Source organism: Myotis nattereri, assembly GCF_964212035.1.
Source record: "Myotis nattereri genome assembly, chromosome: 18".
Classification (NCBI taxonomy): Eukaryota; Metazoa; Chordata; class Mammalia; order Chiroptera; family Vespertilionidae; genus Myotis; species Myotis nattereri.
Window position 1 is genome coordinate 2,295,714 of NC_138093.1, and position 20,180 is coordinate 2,315,893.

Consider the following 20,180-nt stretch of genomic DNA (forward strand, 5'->3'; position numbering starts at 1 on the left):
CAGGTGTGTGGCTGTGCCCAGGTGTGTGCCCAGGTGTGCGGGCTGTGCCCGGGTGTGCGGGCTGTGCCCAGGTGTGTGCCCAGGTGTGCGGGCTGTGCCCGGGTGTGCGGGCTGTGCACAGGTGTGCGGGGTGTGACCGGGTGTGCGGGCTGTGCACAGGTGTGCGGGGTGTGCCCGGGTGTGCGGGGCATGCCCAGGTGTTCAGGGTGTGCCCAGGTGTGCGGGCTGTGCCCAGGTGTTCAGGGTGTGCCTAGGTATGCGGGCTGTGCCCAGGTGTGTGCCCAGGTGTGCAGGCTTTGCCCAGGTGTGCGGGCTGTGCACAGGTATTCAGGGTGTGCCCAGGTGTGCAGGCTGCGCACAGGTGTGCGGGGTGTGCACAGGTGTGCAGGGTGTGCACAGGTGTGTGGGGTGCGCTATGCTCAGGGCTACCTGGGAGCGGGCTGCTGAGACCCTGCCACACCCCCACGTGCACCAGGGCCTGCGGCCGCTTCTGTCTCTGCACAGGGAGCTGTCCACCCCCAGAGCTGTGCACTGACCCCAAGGGGTGGGAGTGGGGAACCACCCTTCCCATCTGCATATTAATGCCATGGAGACCAGCATGGCCCTGGTGGGCTATAGCCCTTCTGCCTGCAACCTAGTGGGAAATTCAAGATGAAGTAAATAATGAGGAGAACTTAGATGATGATTTTTAATTTAAATATAAGAATAGGCAGTAACAGGGTTCTGTGGAAGGGGGTCTGAAGCTGACTCTTAAGTGGAATTGGCGTAGGCGCACATCGGGCCTTTCCATCAATAAATACCTCTTTTACTTAATGTTTTTATTGGTATTTTTAGAGAGAGAGGAAGGGAGGGGGGAGGGAGAGGAAAGGAGAGAGAGAGAGAAGAGAGCCACATCGATCAGTTGCCTCCCATCGTACCCAGACGGGGGTCCGAACCTGCAAGCGGGGCCTGTGCCCTGACCAGGAGCAGAGCCAGCAACCTCTTGGTGTGCGGGACGACGCTCAGCCAACTGAGCCACACCGGCCGGGACAGTAACGATTTCTTAAACACCTACATGTGCCAGGCACTAAGCTGGACGCTCGCCAAAGCTTCCAGAGAGTATAGAACGAAGTCCGGCCTGCGCCCTCACCGTGGAAGCTGCCACGCAACCTGTGAGGCATTTGTGCCACCATGAGACTGCCTGGGAGGCCGAGGGGGCGGGAGGAAAGGGCGTCTGGTGAGCAGGCTCATCTCCCAGCTCTGCGGAAAGGGCTGGCTGACCCAGCGGCCACCGGGCACCCCGCCAGAGCACACTCAGGAATGTGGGCGAGCATTTGAAAACCTATCCCGGAGTAGGCGCACCCCGCCCAGAGCGCGCTGGCCTCCGCCGCGACCAGGGTCCCTTTCACTTGCTCCTTCACCGCTTGGCCCCGCGCCCCACCTCGCTGACCGCGGGCCTGGTCAGTCCACTCCAGCCACCACCCTAAGCGATGCAGGTGCACACACAGGAAGCGCACTCATTTCAAAGAGCTGCAGGCACTCCCTCCGAGCCCCTTCGCTCCGGGTCCTGCAAACATCCTGACCACACGCTGGGCAGGTGGCTTTCCCGGGATGTTGTTAGCGTCCTGACACCCGGGCCTGCCCTGTGGGTCATCTTGCCAAGCATCCTGGTCAGAGCCTCAAGCCACAGAGACACATAAAATACACCAAACCTAGCCGAAACCGGTTTGGCTCTGTGGATAGAGCGTCGGCCTGCGGACTGAAAGGTCCCAGGTTCGACTCTGATCAAGGGCATGTACCTTGGTTGCGGGCACATCCCCAGTGGGGAGTGTGCAGGAGGCAGCTGGTCGATGTTTCTCTCTCACCGATGTTTCTAACTCTCTATCTCTCTCCTTTCCTCTCTGTAAAAACTCAATAAAATATATTAAAAAAAAAAATACACCAAACCTAGAAAATGTCTCTTTTCTGGGAGTCCATCAAATTCATGGCTTGAAAAACAAATTGATTCCCAACGTCTGTGCCATGCTGTGTAGGACGTAGAAGTGCTTCGGGAAACCTTTCCCCAAAACACTGCCCAGCCCGACCGCTGGCTTGGTGGTTGAGCATTGACCTATGAGCCAGGAGGTCACGGTTGGAATCCCGGTCGGGGCACATGTCCAGGTTTTGGGTTCCGTCCCCAGTTGGGGGTGTGCAGGAGGCAGCCCATCAACAGTTCTCTCTCATCACTGATGTTTCTATCGCTCTCTCTCCCTCTCTCTTTCTCTCTGAAAAAATATATATTTTAAAAAAAAAAACTGCCCAAAGTAACCGGAAAATGTAAGCAAATATAATTCTTTAACTGCCAAAATGTCTGACTCCCATACCACTTACATTTTCACATAGTTAATATGCCTTTGATTCTGAATGTCCCTGTGAAATACAGCCTATATGTTCATTAACCTCCTATGCTTAAGTCTAACTCGCGACATAACAGCAAAATAACTGTTTTTATTACTAGAATATGGCACCGCGTCATTCTGATTGCACATCCAAATGATAGGCTTTCCGTTCCTGCGACGAGCTCTCTGCCAGGGGAAATGGCGAGGTGTGGGTGACACACCACGTTTTACGCGGCTAAAAGGAAAATCACTCTCCTTCCCCGCCAGGCTGAGAGCCAAGAAGGCAGCCCCTCGCTGCCGTAACCACGCCACAAGGCTTGCTCTCCGTGTACCGGCCAGCCCGTCCCCACGGCCGGGCAGTGACCAGGCCGCATGTGACTGACACTCCCAGCGAGGGGGTGGGAAGGGCAGCAACGCCCTCTGACAGGGACCGCCTCTGCGTTACTGGGCACCATCGTCCACCAAATAAAAGCAAATTAAAATCCAGGTGAATTCTTTAAAAAGGCGGCAACTCAGGCCCACGGGGCGTCTTGGACTTCGGGAGATCAGCCCTGACCTGTGGGGATAACACCGACTGTGTCTGCGGGAAAACGTTTCCACAGCAGCTCAGCGGCTATAATTAGAGGCTGAGAGGACGCTCTGGCTCGCTGGGCGCGTTGTCCACGTGCCCTTGAACTCTGAGAGGTCAACCCGAACACCGTGACCTGGGAGGAGGGCGTCGCTCACCCCCGTGGTTTGCAAAGGGTGCTCCGTGCGTCCCTGGTGGTCTGGCTGAGTGGATAGAGTGTTGGCCTGGGGACTGAAGGGTCCTGGGTTCGATTCTGGTCAAGGGCACAGGCCCCAGCTGCAAGCCTGATCCCCAGCAGGGGGCGTGCAGGAGGCAGCCGATCCATGATTCTCCCTCATCATTGATGTTTCTATCTCTCTCTCCCTCTCCTTTCCTCTCTGAATTCAATAACAACATATTTTTTAAAAAGAAGGGTGCAGAGAAGGAAAAGGCCAGGTTTATTCGGGCAAGGGGAGGATACTTTCTCTCTGAAGTGCGCCCTAGATTTGAGAGGGGTCAGAGGTCGGGGGCTGTGGACCGGTTTAAGGAAACGTCTCGTGTCCCCTGACTCAGAAAAAGGCCCTGCGGGAGAGCTGGCTGCTGGACGGCGTCGGCGGCGGCGGGAAGGAGCAGGAGGAGCTGAAGAGGCAGAACCAGCAGGACCAGCGGCAGATCCAGGCCCTGGACCAGAGCATCCTCAGGTAGGGCCTCGCGGAGGCTCCCAGCCGCCTGTGCTCTGATTTAGCCCCCACGCTGCAGGGGGAAGAGCCGTTCTCACGTTTGGGGACAACGTCGGATCTTCCGTTTGAAATTTCTCATAGAAGCTAGGGAAACACACCGAGGGGAACCATGGCGACGGTGCTGTAGATGTCCCCTGCGCCTAGCAACGCAAGAGGGATTCGTCAAGTGCAGATCGGTGGCTCCGCCAACGTGCTCATGCACAAGATAGTAGCACTGATAGCCTTTAGAGCAGCGCTTCGCAACCTGTGGGTCGCGACCCCTTTGGGGGCCGAACGACCCTTTCACAGAGGTCGCCTAAGACCATCGGAAAACACATATATAATGACATATTGTTTTTGTGATTCATCACGATGCTTTAATCATGTTCAATGTGTAACAATGAAAATCCATCCTGCATATCAGATATTTACATGATGATTCATAACAGTAGCAGCATTACAGTGATGAAGTAGCAACGAAAATAACTTTATGGTTGGGGGTCACCACCACATGAGGAGCTGTATGAAAGGGTCGCGGCGTTAGGAAGGTTGAGAACCGCTGCTTTAGCGTGATTGGCAGCTTACAAACTCCGATGCGAAGCTAGAAGCACCTTCCTGGCCCATGGCAGGTGACCAAACAACAGGCCTTCGCAGCCCCAACCCCCGCCCGCCCCTGAGGACGGGACAGCTCTACAGATGTGCTCCCGCTGTCCCCCTCACACCGCCCAGGCCTCCCTGGCCACACCCAGCTGGGAGGAGAAGGCGCTGCGGGGAGACCTCACAACAGTGTCTCTCATCTACTTCCCCGATGATTTGGGCACAGGCAGTGACCTCCCTCCCCAGGCCCAACCCTGCCCATCACACCTGCTCAGTGCAGCCGGCAGCTTCTGATCTAACCACGCTTTCAATCGCCTGGGTTTGAAATGAGGTAAAGGGTGTGGGGAAAAATCGGAAAGGTCAAATATACGATAGGATTATCAGTGTTATCACAAAATAGAGACAGCATGGGAGAAAGAGAGAAGAGGAGGAGGAGGAGAATGTATTTTATAGCCACTTTAGACAGGGTGTCCCCCAAAAATGTATACACACTTTAACAGCTGGTAGCTCAATTTAAATGTATATATATATATAAGTTTTTATTGATTTCAGAGAGGAAGGGAGAGGGAGAGAGAGAGAAACGTCAATGATGAGAGAGACTCATTGATCCCCTGCCTCCTACATGCCTCGGATTGGGGACCGAGCCCACAACCCAGGTATATGCCCTGATCTGGAATCAAACCCTGACCTCCTGGTTCATAGGTTGACGCTCAACCACTGAGCCATGCCAGCCAGGCCAGCTTCAATTTCAACAAGGAACTCCATGATGTAGAAATAGAAAGGTGAACGGATTTTGTTGCTGGTTATGGTTTAGCCAAATTTAAGTCATTCTCGTTCCGGTCCACGGTGAACCGCTACCTAAGGCTCCCATCGACCTGCACAGGACAGTGTGTGCCTTAATGAGAGGAACGTCTCCTCACAGCCAGCCAGCCACGTCCCGCATCACATTGCAGCGACGAAGACAAGCCGCTCCCCTGCGATCACATGAGAGGGGAGAGAAACGGGGGAAAGGGCCAAAAGGGAGAACACAAAACACCCACCATTTGTTTCTTCTTAAATTCCCCGTTGCCTAGAAACACTCAAGAAATTAATCGCGGCAATTACAGGAGTCAAACCATTCCCAGCATGCTTCTCGCTCTCCGTGTTTAACTCATTGGTTTACCAGATTTGCAGCAGTTCATCTGTTGTTGTTTTTAATTTCTCAGATATTCTGATCATTTTTAATTTAGGAGCTTTTTAAGTTCAACAAAAGGAGCTAAGTAAATTCATTTTCCAGGAAAAAAGGAAGAAATCTATTCACCACCACCCCCCAAAAATGCCTAATACATGCCTAGCACATAGCATGAGCATGTGACTGCACAGCTTAATAAATGAATGGATGAAAAAAATGGATGATGAAGAGACAGAAGGATGGACAGATGGATGGATGGGTGGATGCATGGATGGATGGATGGATAAATGGATGGATGGATGGATGGATGGATGGATGGATGGATGGACTTAGAAAATATCGATGTGAGGGACCAGGTAAAGACTAGACAATGACTTGAACATTAATGAACTAAAAAGAAAAGTCTTGAAATTCTAAGCTTCTCAAAACACCTCTTTTTATATCCTTTAACTTTTCAAAGTGCTTTTGCATTCAAAACAGTGTAAGGAACTTGAAACATAAATATGAGACCACCCACCGAGGGGACACAGACCTTGGGCTCTGGATGTGACTAAGGAAGGAAGGAAGGGGGAGGGGGTATTGGTTTCAGTGACCCATCCCCCAGGTCCTGGTCACAAAGAAAGAAAGGCAGCCCTGGTTGGCTTGGCTCAGTGGATAGAGCATCGGCCTGCAGACTGAAGGGTCCCAGGTTCAATTCCCGGTCAAGGGCACGTACCTCAAATACAGGCCTTGGTCGGGGTGCGTGTAGGAGGCAACCAATCTATGTGTCTCTCTCACATCGATGTTTATCTCTATCTCTCCCCCTCCCTTCCACTCTCTCTAAAAATCAACGAAAAAATATCCTCAGGTGAGGAATAACAACATAAAAAAGAAGTGCAAGGACAGAGACTCATGGTGAGGGAGGAAGGTGTGTGTGCCGGGGGCGCAGGCTCACTCATTCCCCGGAGAGCTCCATACCCCCCCCCCACCCCAGACGACGGCCTCACAGCCTTGCAGTGCATCTCGTCCACCAGAGGCAGATGTCGCTCCGTCCCTTTAGACCACCCACGACTAGCGGGCCCTTGTGGGTATCTGTGCTGCATGAAGCTAGCACATGGTCTTCAGAGAATGGGGTCCTGCTCTGGGCGTGCAGTGAGCACAGTGAACACTGGGCGAAGCGAAATGCAGTGGCCGGGGAGCAAGAAGACAGTGGCGGCTCTGTTACCCGGAGAGAAAAATGTGAGGGGTGACCAGGACAAAGCCGGCGATTGTGTCCAACAGAGAGTCCGTGGCTACAGGCGTCATTGAATGGGTTGTGTCGTTTCATTGTGCGATTACAAGTAGTTTATTCACTAAAAATATTCTTCCCTGCCACTTAAAAACAAGGAAAGAAAAAGGCTTTCCAAACTGAAGGAGAGGAACATCTGTGGTTAGCTGGCCACGCCCTGGGCACCATCGTTGAAGGCCACTTGGGAATCTCCAGTCCCCTACGCAGAGGGCAACGTGAACTATGATTACACGTATTTAGGTCTTATTAAATGCCGGCACGTAGTACGTGGTTCCCAGCAGGACCTAATAAAAAATCGCACACCCAGCCCAGCCGGTGTGGCTCAGTAGTTGAGCCTGAAGAACAGCGTTATCGCTCGGCCGGCGTGGCTCAGTGGTTGAGCATCGACCTATGAACCAGGAGGTCACGGTTCGATTCCCGGTCAGGGCAGATGCCTGCTTGCAGGCTGGATCCCCAGTAGGGGGTGTGCAGGAGGAGCCGATCCATGATCCTCTCTAATCATTGATGTTTTTCTCTCTTTCCCTCTTCCTCTCTGAGATCAATAAAAATATATTTAAAACACACACACACACACACACACACACACACAGCTTCTGCCTGCCAATGCATTTGAGAGGCCCCCAACCACCCGTCCTCCACGCCCACCTGCAGGGTGCGCGTTCACGGGCACCCACGTGAAGCTGCCTGTGTAGCCAGCACAGGGAAGTGCCCGGCCCCCTGCCAACCAGTTGGGTTCCTGCATTCTGACAGCCGAGGAAACCCTTCCTGTACAAAATCCTGTTCTGACGGAGAGGCTTTGCTTGCCCCCTAAATGATTCTCTCGTGACATCGCCTGCCTACCTGGCAGCCTCAGACCATGGTGGTGTCCCCTGCCCATCAGATAATGACTAACGTTTACGGCATTCTAGCTGGTGATGAGATTCCCCGCGTTCCTCGAGCGTCACTAGGAATTACTCAGCTTTTCCAGGCCTCTGCTCTGTCCCCAGTGCTCAGGGCCGACGCACACTTGTTTCAATGTCATCGAGGGTTATCTGAAGCCGCTGGCTGTGTGCGACTGCTGTTCTGCTCTTAAAGGTTCAGGATTAAACGCAGGAGATCTGGCTCGAGGCAGACTCGCGCTTGCCCTTTGCCAAATGCCCTTCAGTCCCCTGGCGCGCTCCCCGGGGCGTGTGACTGCTCCGGTGAGTCCGCGCTTCCTTATTGTCACTGTCCACAGCCGCGCAAGGCCTGGCCGTACGCGACTCCCGCCCTCCCTCCGTGCAGAGAAGTGCCTTGTCTTTTCCGATAGACTTTCGTTTCAGCTGGTGAGGACGTGTGCCTGCCACGTCGTAAGTGCTTATGAAACGTTTGTTAAATTTTTGATGAAATGTATCGGACCCGTCTTTAAAAGAATACAACAAAGCAGCCCACGTTCGACTAGCCTACACTCTCAATTTTATGGAGAAGGTGTGGCTTGACATTAGCCTTGGCCAAACGATCTCTAAAGATAAAATATCTTTACCGCCGACCCATTAGGAATCATCCACCGCCCATCACAGGTGACCAACCCCCTTCGGTCAGGGTTGCCTGGCCCAAGCGTCCGCTCTGTGCACTGAAGGGCATCGGCGAGGCCAGGGCTGTACCATTACAGCTTCTCCCCTCCTTCTCCCCAGCACCCCCCTCCCCCCCACCCCCCGCCCCCCGACGGACCGGAGGCATCCATATTAACTAGCTCATGACAATACAAAGCATCTCGGATTTGACGGGTCATTCAGAAATATGTAAATTCTTTACCCACCAGAGCAAAGACTGAATTATCTTTTTTCCATTTTTACTGGCTAACTACCCCAAAATGCAAGACCTGCCTGAGCAATCTGCAAACCAATGGGGCCGAGGAGGGGGGGGAAGGGGGGCGCGGGGGGGGGGGCGGTGGTATGATGGGAAAGCTCATGAAATCGGTCACTGAGGTTCCTCCCCATAAGGTTATGGGGAAATGGGGTTGCGATGTTTGACGAGACTCCAGAATAGCAGCGGCCTGAACAAGGCGAGGGAGGTTCGCCTCTGTCTGGCTGGGAGTCATTCCAGGGGACGCGGGCAGGAGGCGAGTCACCTGATCTGCCTGTTGTTACTCTGCTCCCCCACCCCACCCCCCAAGTGGTCCCTTGGTTGCGTGGCCACCGTCAGCTCTCCACTGCCACCTCCGCATTCCAGCCTGGAAAGGGAAGATAAACGGAGGACAAACACCTCTATTTTAAGGATATGACCTGAAAATGGCAGAGGTCGCTTCTACTACTGTCCTATTGGCCAGAATTTAGTCACATGGCACCATTTAATGCAAAGGGGGCTGGGAAATGCAGTCTATTGCCAGGTAGCCAAAGAGACACGTGAAACCCTTACTGAGAGAACAGGAGCAATGGGGGTGGGGTATTAGCAGGTGGCCAAACAGACTAGTCGCTAGCCCGTTCCTTCATTTATCACACGGATCGCATTTATTAATCAAGCACCATCCCATAACTATTACAACAATCCTGGCAATGTTGGAGCGCATTTTGGTTTTCTGTCGAGAGCAGGATTTTCAAGGACAGGGTGTCCCTGAAGCTATATTAGCACCCCTTTGTTCCAAAAGCATCAATATTAAAATTGAAGATCATAAGAGCACCGCCCCCATACGTCAAGGTTTCAGGTCAGATCCCCAGTCAGAGCATACAAAAGAATCAACCAATGAATGCATCAACAAGTGGAAAAACAACTTTTTAAAAATATTTTTTTGTTGATTTCAGAGAGGAAGAGAGAGACAGAAATATTAATGATGAGAGAAAATCATGGATCTGCTGCCTCCTGCACGCCCCCTACTGGGAATTGAGCCCGAAACCCGGGCCTGTGCCCTGACCAGGAATCGAACCGTGACCTCCTGGTTCATAGATCACACTCAAGCACTGAGCCACACCAACCAGGCTACAACAACAAATTGATCTCTCTCTCTCTCTCTCGCTCTCTCTCTCTCTCAAATTGATTGATTGATTGATTTTTTAAATTTTTAATTGAAGATTGAATCTCCAGATGGACCTGGTAGGTTTTCTCTTTCCCTGGAGCTGTCAGAGCCGGCCCTCCCCCCAGCAGACGTGGAGGAGAAGGGACAGCGAGTCATTACTGAGGAACACCTTTTAGGTCACACCCTGTGCCCGAGGCTTGCAAACAGGACCTCATCTACCTCCTCCAGAAAGCCCTCTGGGAAACGATGACCCCAAACGAGGGAGCTGAAGCTTGAGCGGTTCAGTAACTCCAACGGGTGCCAGCTTTGCGCGGGCTCCCTGTCTGTCCGTGGCCAGAGCTGGGGGCGGGGGGGGGGGGGGGAGCGAACCTTCACACACAAAATCACAAAATAGAGGCAAACCACCAGCGGCTTCCCAGTCTCCCGGATCCCGTGGGGGAGAAAGGAACGCGGCTCCCTGGTCCAGAGGCAGGGTCCAGGATCAGGGGTCACACTGCTCAGCACTCGGAGCTGAACTCAACACCTGCTGGAGGCCACCTGCCTGAGAGCCTGTGAGTCCCGGACTCCGGCTCCGTTTGTCCAGCTCCGGGTGTGTGCTCTGTTCCACTCGCACCGCATCAGCCGCTGCCCGTGTCCCTCCTAAGCCTCCATCACTTTGGACAGCGTCGTGTTGAAGCAGAGAAACTCCTCGGCAGGGGCCTCGCCACCAGCGCCTCCCAGGACCAGGCTCGGCAGCCAGAGGGAAACGGCGAAGCCAGGCCTGACTCCTGGGCAGACGGACGGTCCACCCAGCGGAGAACGGCTACCCCGGCAAACCCTAAGGAAGGGCCGGACAGAAAGGCTGCTTCCACATGTGGCTGGGCCCCACCAGCATTTCCATCTTCTCTCTCTTCATTAGCGTGAAAAGTCGGAAACCCTGTCCCACCGCTGAGCGAGGAGAAGGCCTCTGCCTAAAACCCGTCTTACAGGTCTTGCTCCCACAGAGGCTGATGAGACAGGAGTTAGGAGCTCAGGCTCCGAAGGGAGGGGTGTAGGGAGGGACTTGCTTCCCAATCCCGTCCTGCTCGGGCCGGGCCTCCCGGCCAGGGACCTTCCGAGGGCTCAGCTTGCTCATCTGTGCGATGGAACCATCGCAGGGCTCCGGGCTGGTGGGGAGGACCAAGCCGGCCTGGCACAGGTGACGCTCATACATGTGACACGTGGTTCTAGGGGCTGACAGGAGGTGCTGTGACATAGGACACGAGCTGCTGAGTTTGTTTTCTCCTGAGCTGCAGTCTGTCCGGCCCTCATGGCAGCCTGTCGGTTGTGTTAGCCCTTGCTTAACTCCACCGGCAATGGGGAGAGAGAAATGGACCCTGAGCAGCAGAAAAACCACCTTCCGAAATGACCCCTTCTTGGCGCATCCAGCGTTATGTTCTGTCCTTTCTCGAAGATAAAAAACTGCAGCTGTAATGGGACTGGGGACGCTGTCTCGTGATGAGTAAGGGAAGCTGTTACCAGGCCACGGCACGAAATGAAAGCTGCCTGCCCTCCCCAGGGGACTCTCGAAAATAACCCTCCTTCCCCAGCCAGTGGCCATGGAGAAGGTGGACTGCAGGCATGGACAGCATCCCAAGCCCTCTCTCAGATCCTCTGTTATCTAAACTGGCAACTGCCCCTGCCCACCGCCTCTCAGGAGCTGGGAGGGGCTCACGCGTCCATCGGCCCTGCCTCACAGCCCGGGAGGCACCAGGAGGCCAGTTCTCTGTCCCCACCGCCTGGTTCTCGCAGCCTGAGTCAGCACTCCCCCCGCCGCAGCTCCACCCGGGAAGGTGATACCTCCTAAGGAGGGGATGCGGCAATTACGGAAACTCTAACCCATCGCAGAGAGAGAAGCAGTGAAGGTTAGGGAGCCGTCGCCCAGCGACCTCCCCCAAAAGGCCCCAGGTACAAACAATTTTAGCTTTCAGTAGGGAGGGTGTCCCCCCAAAATGTCTACACACGCTCTGAATAATTCCAAAGGCAGTGCTTATTAAAATACATCTCACTTTCAGAATTGATCTATCAGCTGTTAAAGTGTGTGTACCCTGCATATACAGGGTATACATATATCTAAAACTAAAATCTTTTAAATATATACACACATATGAATATGTATGTGTGCATATGCATGTATACACATACTTTGAATAATTATAAGGATGTATATAGATACCTATGTGTGTACATATACATGCAAATATCCTATATAATAAAGGGTAATATGCAAATTGATCCTAACGGTGGAACGACCAGGAATGACCGGTTACTGTGATGCGCACTTACCACCAAGGGGCAGATGCTCAATGCAGGAGCTGCCCCCTGGTGGTCAGTGCACTCCCAAAGGGGGAGCTCCACTCGGCTGCAAGCACAGCCACAGTAGCGGGAGCCTCTCCTGCCTCCTCCACAGCGTAAGGATGTCTGACTGCAGCTTAGGCCCAATCCCCCGGGGAGCGGACCTAAGCTGGCAGGTGGACATCCCCTGAGGGCTCCCGGGCTGCCAGAGGGTGCAGGCCAGGCTGAAGGACCCTGCCCCTCCCAAACAAGTGCGTGAATTTTTATGCACGTGTGTGTGTGTATGTGTGTGTTTGCCTTCTTCACTACACAACACAGCTCTCAGGAAACTGAAATCAGAACCAAGGATCGTGCCCAGGGTTGGGATACAAAGGGTCCTTCCCTGTTAAATAGCTACGATTCTTGAACTGAGCTTAATAATTATAATGTTCTAAAGTGTTGACTGGCTAGAAAAAAAATTGCTATGATTTTTTCCAAATCATTTATGTGGAGATGTGGGTACGAAACATCAGCGAATGGCACATGCACTGTTCCTTCTGTTCAACTTTAAACTTAAGAGTCTTTGTCCAAGAAATTCCTCGGTTTCGCTGGGAAGTAACCTTAGTCATTGCAATGAAGACCCTGGGGCAAGGGCCAACCACTTCACCCAAGAGTTCCTTTTGCCCAGAACACATGGTAACCTGGCACTGAGCACTGTTCAACCAAAGCCGGGTGTCGGGTGCCTCCCACGGGCCCAAGGTGCTGTGTGGTGGGAGCTGTGTTCTCAGATGGTACCTGGATACTTGTATGCCATCGCCCCAGGAGAGGGGGTACGGGGCGGGGGGATACACTTGAGAGCGACGCATTTGTCCTGCCGCAGCAATAAACGTCTCTCTCTTTTGTTGTCAGGCTTGAAAAAGAGATCCAAGACCTGGAAAGGGCGGAGCTGCAGATCTCGACTCACGAGGAGGCGATTTTAAAGAAACTGAAATCCGTGGAGAGGACCACGGAAGACATAATAAGGGTGAGCGCCTGGATGAAGCCCAAAACCAGATTTCCCCTCCAAGGGGGTCCACGAGAGCGTACCATTCTTCAGCGCATACCCACACTCAGAAGCGATCTTGTCAACTGTATTACCCTTAAAGAATTCTTTTTTTTCTCTCTTATAGTCTGTGACGGTGGAAAAGGAAGGAACGCCGGGAGGTACGTTTCTGAGCATTCTCATCTATGTCTCATTCAGATGTGTTTTGACAAGCCCACTGACATGTTTCCATGACCGTCCATATCCTCCAGCTGTATTTTGAATTGATATTAATTTTGCAGAGTCGATTGAAGACATCTATGCTAATATCCCCGACCTTCCAAAATCCTACGTCCCTTCCCGGTTAAGGAAGGAAAGAAATGATGGACTAGAAGACGATGAGCAAAATAGAAAAGGTACACGAGAGATCTGCCTCCAGAGGCAGCTCGCGCCTTCAGAGCTTTGCAAGGTCACGTTAGCCACTTGCTCTGCCATCTACGCGCCCAGCTTATTCAATGGTCTGTTTCACAGACTCCCATGAGGTCTGGGGTCACCTGCACAGGTAGGGGTAACCGGCCGGGTGTTCAGCCCAGGCGCTCTATTCCCTAGCAACGATGTAAGGAGGGAGGAGAGCAAGGCCGACGGGAACAAGCACCTCTTGAAAGCAAAGCTGCTCTACTTGAAAGCGTCTCTCCCACCAGATCCCACCCCATAGACACACTCTTGAGTGACTAAGATCCTCCATCAAAATAGAAACACTCCCCTTGGGCAGGCCAGGCGTAGTTTACCCCCATGGGGGGCGTGGAGGGGGCGCGTGGCTTCCATAAAACAATGCTTCAAAGCTGCTGGGCAAACGAAGTTCTATAGGGGGAAGCTTTGCATTTTAGACCAGAAAGGGCAGGTACCAGCCCTTCGCTCATTCATTCAGCAACTGTTTAGTGACTGTGCCCTGCATGCCCAGCTCCATCCTCGCGCGAGGAGCACAGCAAGAGCCCGGCCTCGGTGGCTCAGTGGTTGGCCGTTGACCTATGAACCAGGAGGTCATGGTTCCGTTCCCGGTCAGGGCACATGCAGAGGGCGTGCAGGGGGCAGCCGAGCAATGATTCTCTTTCATCATCGATGCTTCTATCCCTCTCCCCCTCTCCCTTCCTCTCTGAAATCAATAAAGACATATTTAAAAATAAATAAATATAACAGCAAGAGCCGCTACCCTCATGGAGCTGACATTCTAAGGGAGAAAACAGACAGACATTAGGTAAATAATAAACTCTCCCACATCAGGGAGTGAGGGTGCTGGAGAGAAGGGTGAAGCAGAGACGGGAGGGGTGGGGATGAGGGCTCTGCCATTGTCGTCGGGGAGCCGAGGCCGGGAGCCGGGGGCGATGAACGATGGACAGGAAGGCAGTGGCTTCAGAAGGAAGGTGGGGACCACCAGGGGGAGCCTCACGGCACTGCCATGGTGCCCACCGTCCTATTAGCTTCCTGACACAGTTAAAACGGCAGCCACGGGACCTCGCTGGGCCCTGGCGGGGCCCCAGCTCCCCCATCAGCAGGCTCGCTCCAGTCCGTGGTTGCAGGACCGCTGGCCGCTCTATTTTTAGCCCTTTCTCCACTTGAACATGGGAGTGAAAATGAGAAGCAGCGTCCGGCCAGAGGCGAGGCCTGTGACCCCAGCCCCCGCCCTCTTCACGGCCAGCTGGACGGAGTCCTCTATGGTCTCCCGTGGCCGCGAGGTCCCTGAGCAGCGGGGGCGGGGGGGGGGGGCTTAACCCGACGCGGGACCGAGCGAGGCCTCTGCCTCCGGGACGCAGTGCGGAACACTTCTCCCAGCTCGCGAGGTCTGTGTCCGCCCAGTGAGTCATGCCAAAGAGCGTAAATCCACCTCGTTGGGTTTGTTCCTTAGAAAGAACATAGCTTTGGGTGCCCGGTGAAAAGCCTGACCATCTGAAGCCACCTGCTTCTCTCCTCCAAGCCTTCCCACGTTCCGCTGATGTCACCCATCCTGACCTAACTCCCATCTCACCACAGTCTTGGTCACTGTGTAGTTGATGAATAAAATCAGAAATGCACAAACTAGACCATCAGAAGGGACCTTCATGTGTGTGTGTGCGTGTGTGTGTGTATGTGCGTGTGTGCGTGTATGTGCATGTGTGTATGTGTTTGTGTGTGTGCATGTGTATGTGTGTATGTGTGTGCGTGCACGTGCGTGTGTGTGTATGTGTGTGTGCATGCGTGTGTGCGTGTGTGCGTGTGTGTGTGTGCCATGAGAAAGCAGGCTCGTGTACGAGAGGAAGCGGGAACTGATCGGAGATGGGCTTTGTCTCCGCAGCGCTGTACGCCATGGAAATCAAGGTGGAGAAAGACCTGAAGACGGGCGAGAGCACGGTCCTGTCCTCCATCCCGCTGCCGTCGGAGGACTTCACGGGCGAGGGGGTGAAAGTGTACGACGACGGGCGCAAGTCGGTGTACGAAGTCAGCTCCGACCACCCAGCCGCGCTCAACGGCACGGACAGCCTGGGGCCCGTGGAGGTGGAGGACCTCCTGAGGCAGGCATCCGAGAGGAGCTCCCGGTCCCCGACCGAGTACCACGAGCCCGTGTACTCCAACCCCTTCTGCAGGCCCGCCACCCCGCAGAGGGAGAGAGCAGCCCCCAGGCCTCCCCTCCAGGAAAGGAGCCAGAGGCAAGCGAACGGACTGGGAGGCGACAGGAACCACTCCGTCCACCACGTGGACAACGGGCTGTCGGGGGAGAGGGGCGACCGCTGGCATCCCGACAGCCCCCCTCGGCCGACCCCTCACCCACGCCGATGGGTGATTCCACCAGCAGAGAGGCTGCCGGCCGCTTGGGAAGGAGCCGATGGGACAGACGGGCCTCCGGACCAGCAGGCGCCCTCCCCCAAGGCCGGGCCGGGCCCCAGAGGAGGGCTCGCTGGGAGGCCTGAGCGCCAGGGCCCTTCTCCCACGTGGCAGGGGGCTGAGGAAGACGTGCGCTACAACATCATGCACTCCCTGCCTTCTGACATGGATGGCGCGGAGCCCGTGACCATGATCTTCATGGGGTACCAGCAGGCAGAAGACGACGTGGAGGAGAGCGGGGTCCTGACGGGCTATGATGGCGTCATCCACGCGGAGCTGGTTGTCATCGATGAGGAGGAGGGCGAGGGAGAAGCTGGGAAACCTGCCCCCCAGCCCAGGGCGCACGGTCAGGCACCCCAGCCGGCCAGGCCGACACCTCTCCCCAGGAAGAGAGCGGAGGTCAAGCCCCCGGAGCACGCACGCCACCCTTCTCCCCACAGACACTCCATGTCGCTGAGAGAGCAGGAGGAACGCCTGGGCAGCCCCGTCCACCCGCCTCCACACGCAGCGCCGACGGCCGGGGACGGCACGGAGGACCCATCGCTCACAGGTAATACGCGGGGCAGGGCTTGCCGCTGCTGTGTGGTCATGTGACAGCCCGGTCCTCGGTCGTTAACAAACCCTCTTGCTTTCCGCCTTTCGGACCATCCCACAGACTAACACACACTAAGATTGATCATTAACCCTGATTTCACTGTCACCCAACGTGAGTCAGTCAATTCAAAAGATAACAAGAAATGGGTTGGGGTTTTTTTAATCGTCGCCTTATTTGGGTATTGCATTGGCTGACATTGATAACTTGAAATGCGCCTTCTGTAGGGTGTGTGGTCCTGTGTGTGAAGCTATTTAGATCACTAATAAGTTAGCTCATTAATGTCGTATCTTTTCGCTCCAGAAGCCGATGCCAGCTACTTTTGTGTGCCTCTGTGATTTTAACTTCCTGCATACACTAACAAATGGCCTTATTTTTGCAAGAAAGAACAAGAAACAAATTTTATTTTTAGTGTGATATTTTATCACTTTGCTATACCTTCTTCCTACTTTTCATAGTTTTATTGACTTTACTTCCTTAATTTTTCTATATTTTGAAATAGAATATCACTTTATCTAGTGGACATTATCTACAACATTTGATTTTGCAGAGCCTTCCCTAACTCAGCTCATTTATTTTCACCATTTTCTATATCTTTGCACTTCTCCTTCCCTGTACAGTTTTATGGCTGCCTATCTCTCTTAGCATCGAGTGGAAAACCACACTCTTTTTCTACAAAAGCGACAGCTCTTCAAGTTTAGATTCCTTGGTAGCACTTGGCTAGGGTTCTCTACTCACCATTTACAAATACTAAACAAGAATCTGACAAAATCAATGATGAAAGCCGTACTTGCCTTGCTAAAGACGTAGACCACATACCCAGGCATCTTGTAAGGGACATATAGAAAGGGGACAGTCATTTCAAATGTCTCCAATAGAAGAATTCTCACTAAAAAGCAATAACTATCGCCCCGGCCTGTTTGGCTCAGTAGATAGAGCGGTGGCCTGCGGACCGGGTTTGATTCCGGTCAAGGGCACGTACCTTGGCTGCAGGCTTCTCCCCAGCTTGGGCCCTGGCCGGGGCACATGCAGGAGGCAACCAATTGATGTGTCTCTCTCACATGGATGTTTCTGTCTCTCCCTCTCTCTTCCACTCTCTCTAAAAATCTATGGAAAAATGACCTCAGGTGAGGATTTAAAAAAAAAAAAAAGCAATAATTATTGAGTCCCAACTAGTCTAGCAAGCAGAGCCTGGCCATTCTACAGGAGTTTGCTAGTGCCTGGACCGTTCTTCTTCCTCTGCACCCGATAAACCCAGCCTTGGTTTGCCAATAACACAGTGAAATGGGTCTCTTCCCATCTGTGGCGTAGTTCAATGAGGCTCACCAGCTGCACACTTACTCATCTGAAGCATTTCTAATCTCCTGGCGACTGGACACCTCCATTATCTTCCTAAACCCTGAACTCGATTCCACAAGCACCAAGAGTTGCATGGTGTGTCCCCCATGATGGAGACCTGCTATCAGTACATTCCTTTCCCTTTTCAAGAATGGGCTTTGTCTGCTGAGCAAACTTTGCATCTTGAATTCATTTTTAAAACCACACGGCAGACTTGGGATCGGGGAGCACGCTGTGTATGGCCGGGAGCTGTGACATGACCCACCCCGAAACCTCCCACTTTTTAGTTCGGACGTTAACGCCTCCTGAACGCCCCGACCCTCTCCCCTACCGTGTCCACGCCCTGACCTCAAGGAAAAGCCAGGAAGTGACTCATGCTTCCAGACACTCCTGGCACTGAACTAACTCGGGAAAACAGGAAGCGCCCTCCAGACCGAGGAACAATGCAAAGCCCGCGCCATCGGGCGGAGCATCTCACAAACAGGAGCTCCGAATCCCTCGCCCGTCGGGACTCGGCCACATGTCGCTGCTCTCTAACTCGGTGCATGGCTCGCAGAGCTGCTCTGCTGTGAGTGGGTCTTTTCAATAAGCACATCCCATCGACGCATGCCCTCAGGGAGCCTCTGTGGGCATAGAATACCCAGCCTCTGCTTCACAAGCACCGAGTCGGTTGAACTTCGCCACCCACCCCCCTACCATGCCATGGTTGGTGTTTGAGAATTCACTTCAGTCAACCCCTTTGCTTATGGAATAGGTCCCCGTTTACATATCGATATTTCTGAAAGGCATCATAGTTAGGAATTTTTCTTCTCTTCGTGTAAATGTTGTCATGAGAGCCTGAGCGAACAGCGATTGTGAACGTGGAAAAGAGCCTGGAGCAGGAAGAGAGATGGGAAAAGGTGGAGGCGGGAGGTCCTAGAGGCAATATTTTTCAGTCAAAACTTTGAGCAGCGTACGACACGACAAGAACATGTCGGCACAGTCTGCTGGTGTACACATAACAGGGTCGTGGTCTAAGACAGCGGTCGCCACCCAGTGGCCCGCGGACCATGGGTGATCCGTGAGGTCCGAAAGGCTGGCGACCACTGGTCTAAGATACAGCTCAGTGCCAGACCTCCCGCCAGCGAGGGGCCCCAGCAAGCCCCTACCGGATGTCACCAACCTCCCCACCAGCTGGACGGCTGGCTCTCTTTGGCATCCTCACCAACTTGGACTTGGACTTCTCCTGGCTCTGTTCTCCCCTTAGATATGTCAGTGGCGTTTCAGGATGAGGAGGTGGGGAACCTCAGCTCCAGGGGATTCACAGGCTGCCGGTGCCCATGTGGCCAACCTGTGCCAACCATTAGGAGCCAAGGGGTCCTGAGAGTGAGGGGCAAGCTCTCTCACCAGGTTCAACCAGCCAACGCCATGAGCCTGCATCGCTGTGGGGAGGGGAGGCAGAGAGCAGAGAGGAGCAGAAAGGAGAGCTGAGAGCCCGGCTTGATTCGCTGGGCACCTCAGGGCCTTCCCACTGCCCACGCGCCCTGGCCCCACACATCTACCTACTTGACACTCACGCTACCTATTGCCACAGGAGCAGAGAAAGGAATTAGCACACTCTAACGATTGAGAATTTGAGAATTCTTTTCCCCATTAAGGAATAGGAGAGTGAGAAACGGGACTGAATCACCCCACTCCTGAGCCCTCACACAGCTACATGTCCTCTAAGAATTTCACTGGATGTCATGTACGCTGTGTTTGCTCTACTCATTTTTCCAACCTTTACAGAAAAAGGTTCTTCTAGTCCTGAGTCTGCTTCTGCCCCAGGTTAACAGTCACTTGTTATTCCTACTACCCTTTTGTGCCACTAAAACGATGCTCACATTGTTGGACAGAACCCTCCCCGTGGACCTGGCCCTGCTCCCCTTTGGGGATGGGCAAGAGAGAGGGCCACAAAGCCACGAGGAGAAACGACAAAGCTTGTTCCGCCTCCAGCTCCCTCCTGCTGCGAGAGGACACGTTCTCAGGTGGCACCTCCCGACTTCTCCCAGCAACAGAGACCACCCTCTGGTCTGATCCCAAATTCAAGGGACTGTTCTTGACCCCGCCCACTAGAAATAACCATTCCCCTTCAGGCTTCCGGGGAAATACTACACTTTTGTTTCACTTAGATGCGACCATTTCATGAGTGAAGTGACAATAAACACGATCATGGTTTTGTTATAGTGTTGGATCCTATGTGTGAACAAGAGCTTCTTAGAGGTGTCGTCATTCATGTCATTTGTTAATGACAACTAATCATAGATGGCTGAGAAATGAGAGAGCATGTCTTTCCTTTTCTATTTTTTTTTTTTCATTAAATAACATTTTGCAATCAGTTAACTAGCTCTGTCACACGTGACTGTCATAACCAGTGCCTTGCCAGCCTTTCTCAACTTTTGGAAAATGTTGTGGAGCAGCTGTACTCTGAGCC

General features: G+C 53.4%; 1 protein-coding gene across 3 annotated transcripts in view; it reads left to right on the forward strand.

Moving 5' to 3' along the window:
* Window positions 1-20,180, forward strand: part of PALMD (palmdelphin) — a 37,731-nt gene that overhangs the window by 16,586 nt on the left and 965 nt on the right. The window contains exons 3-8 of one of the 3 annotated variants that reach the window (XM_081113164.1): window positions 3,478-3,605; window positions 12,831-12,945; window positions 13,091-13,124; window positions 13,245-13,358; window positions 15,272-15,680; window positions 15,720-16,348. In XM_081113164.1, the coding sequence (XP_080969290.1) occupies window positions 3,478-3,605; window positions 12,831-12,945; window positions 13,091-13,124; window positions 13,245-13,358; window positions 15,272-15,680; window positions 15,720-16,348 (1,429 nt within the window). Of the gene's footprint in view, window positions 1-3,477; window positions 3,606-12,830; window positions 12,946-13,090; window positions 13,125-13,244; window positions 13,359-15,271; window positions 16,349-20,180 lie in introns of all 3 variants that reach the window. The other 2 variants (XM_081113163.1, XM_081113165.1) reach the window with 2 other exon arrangements.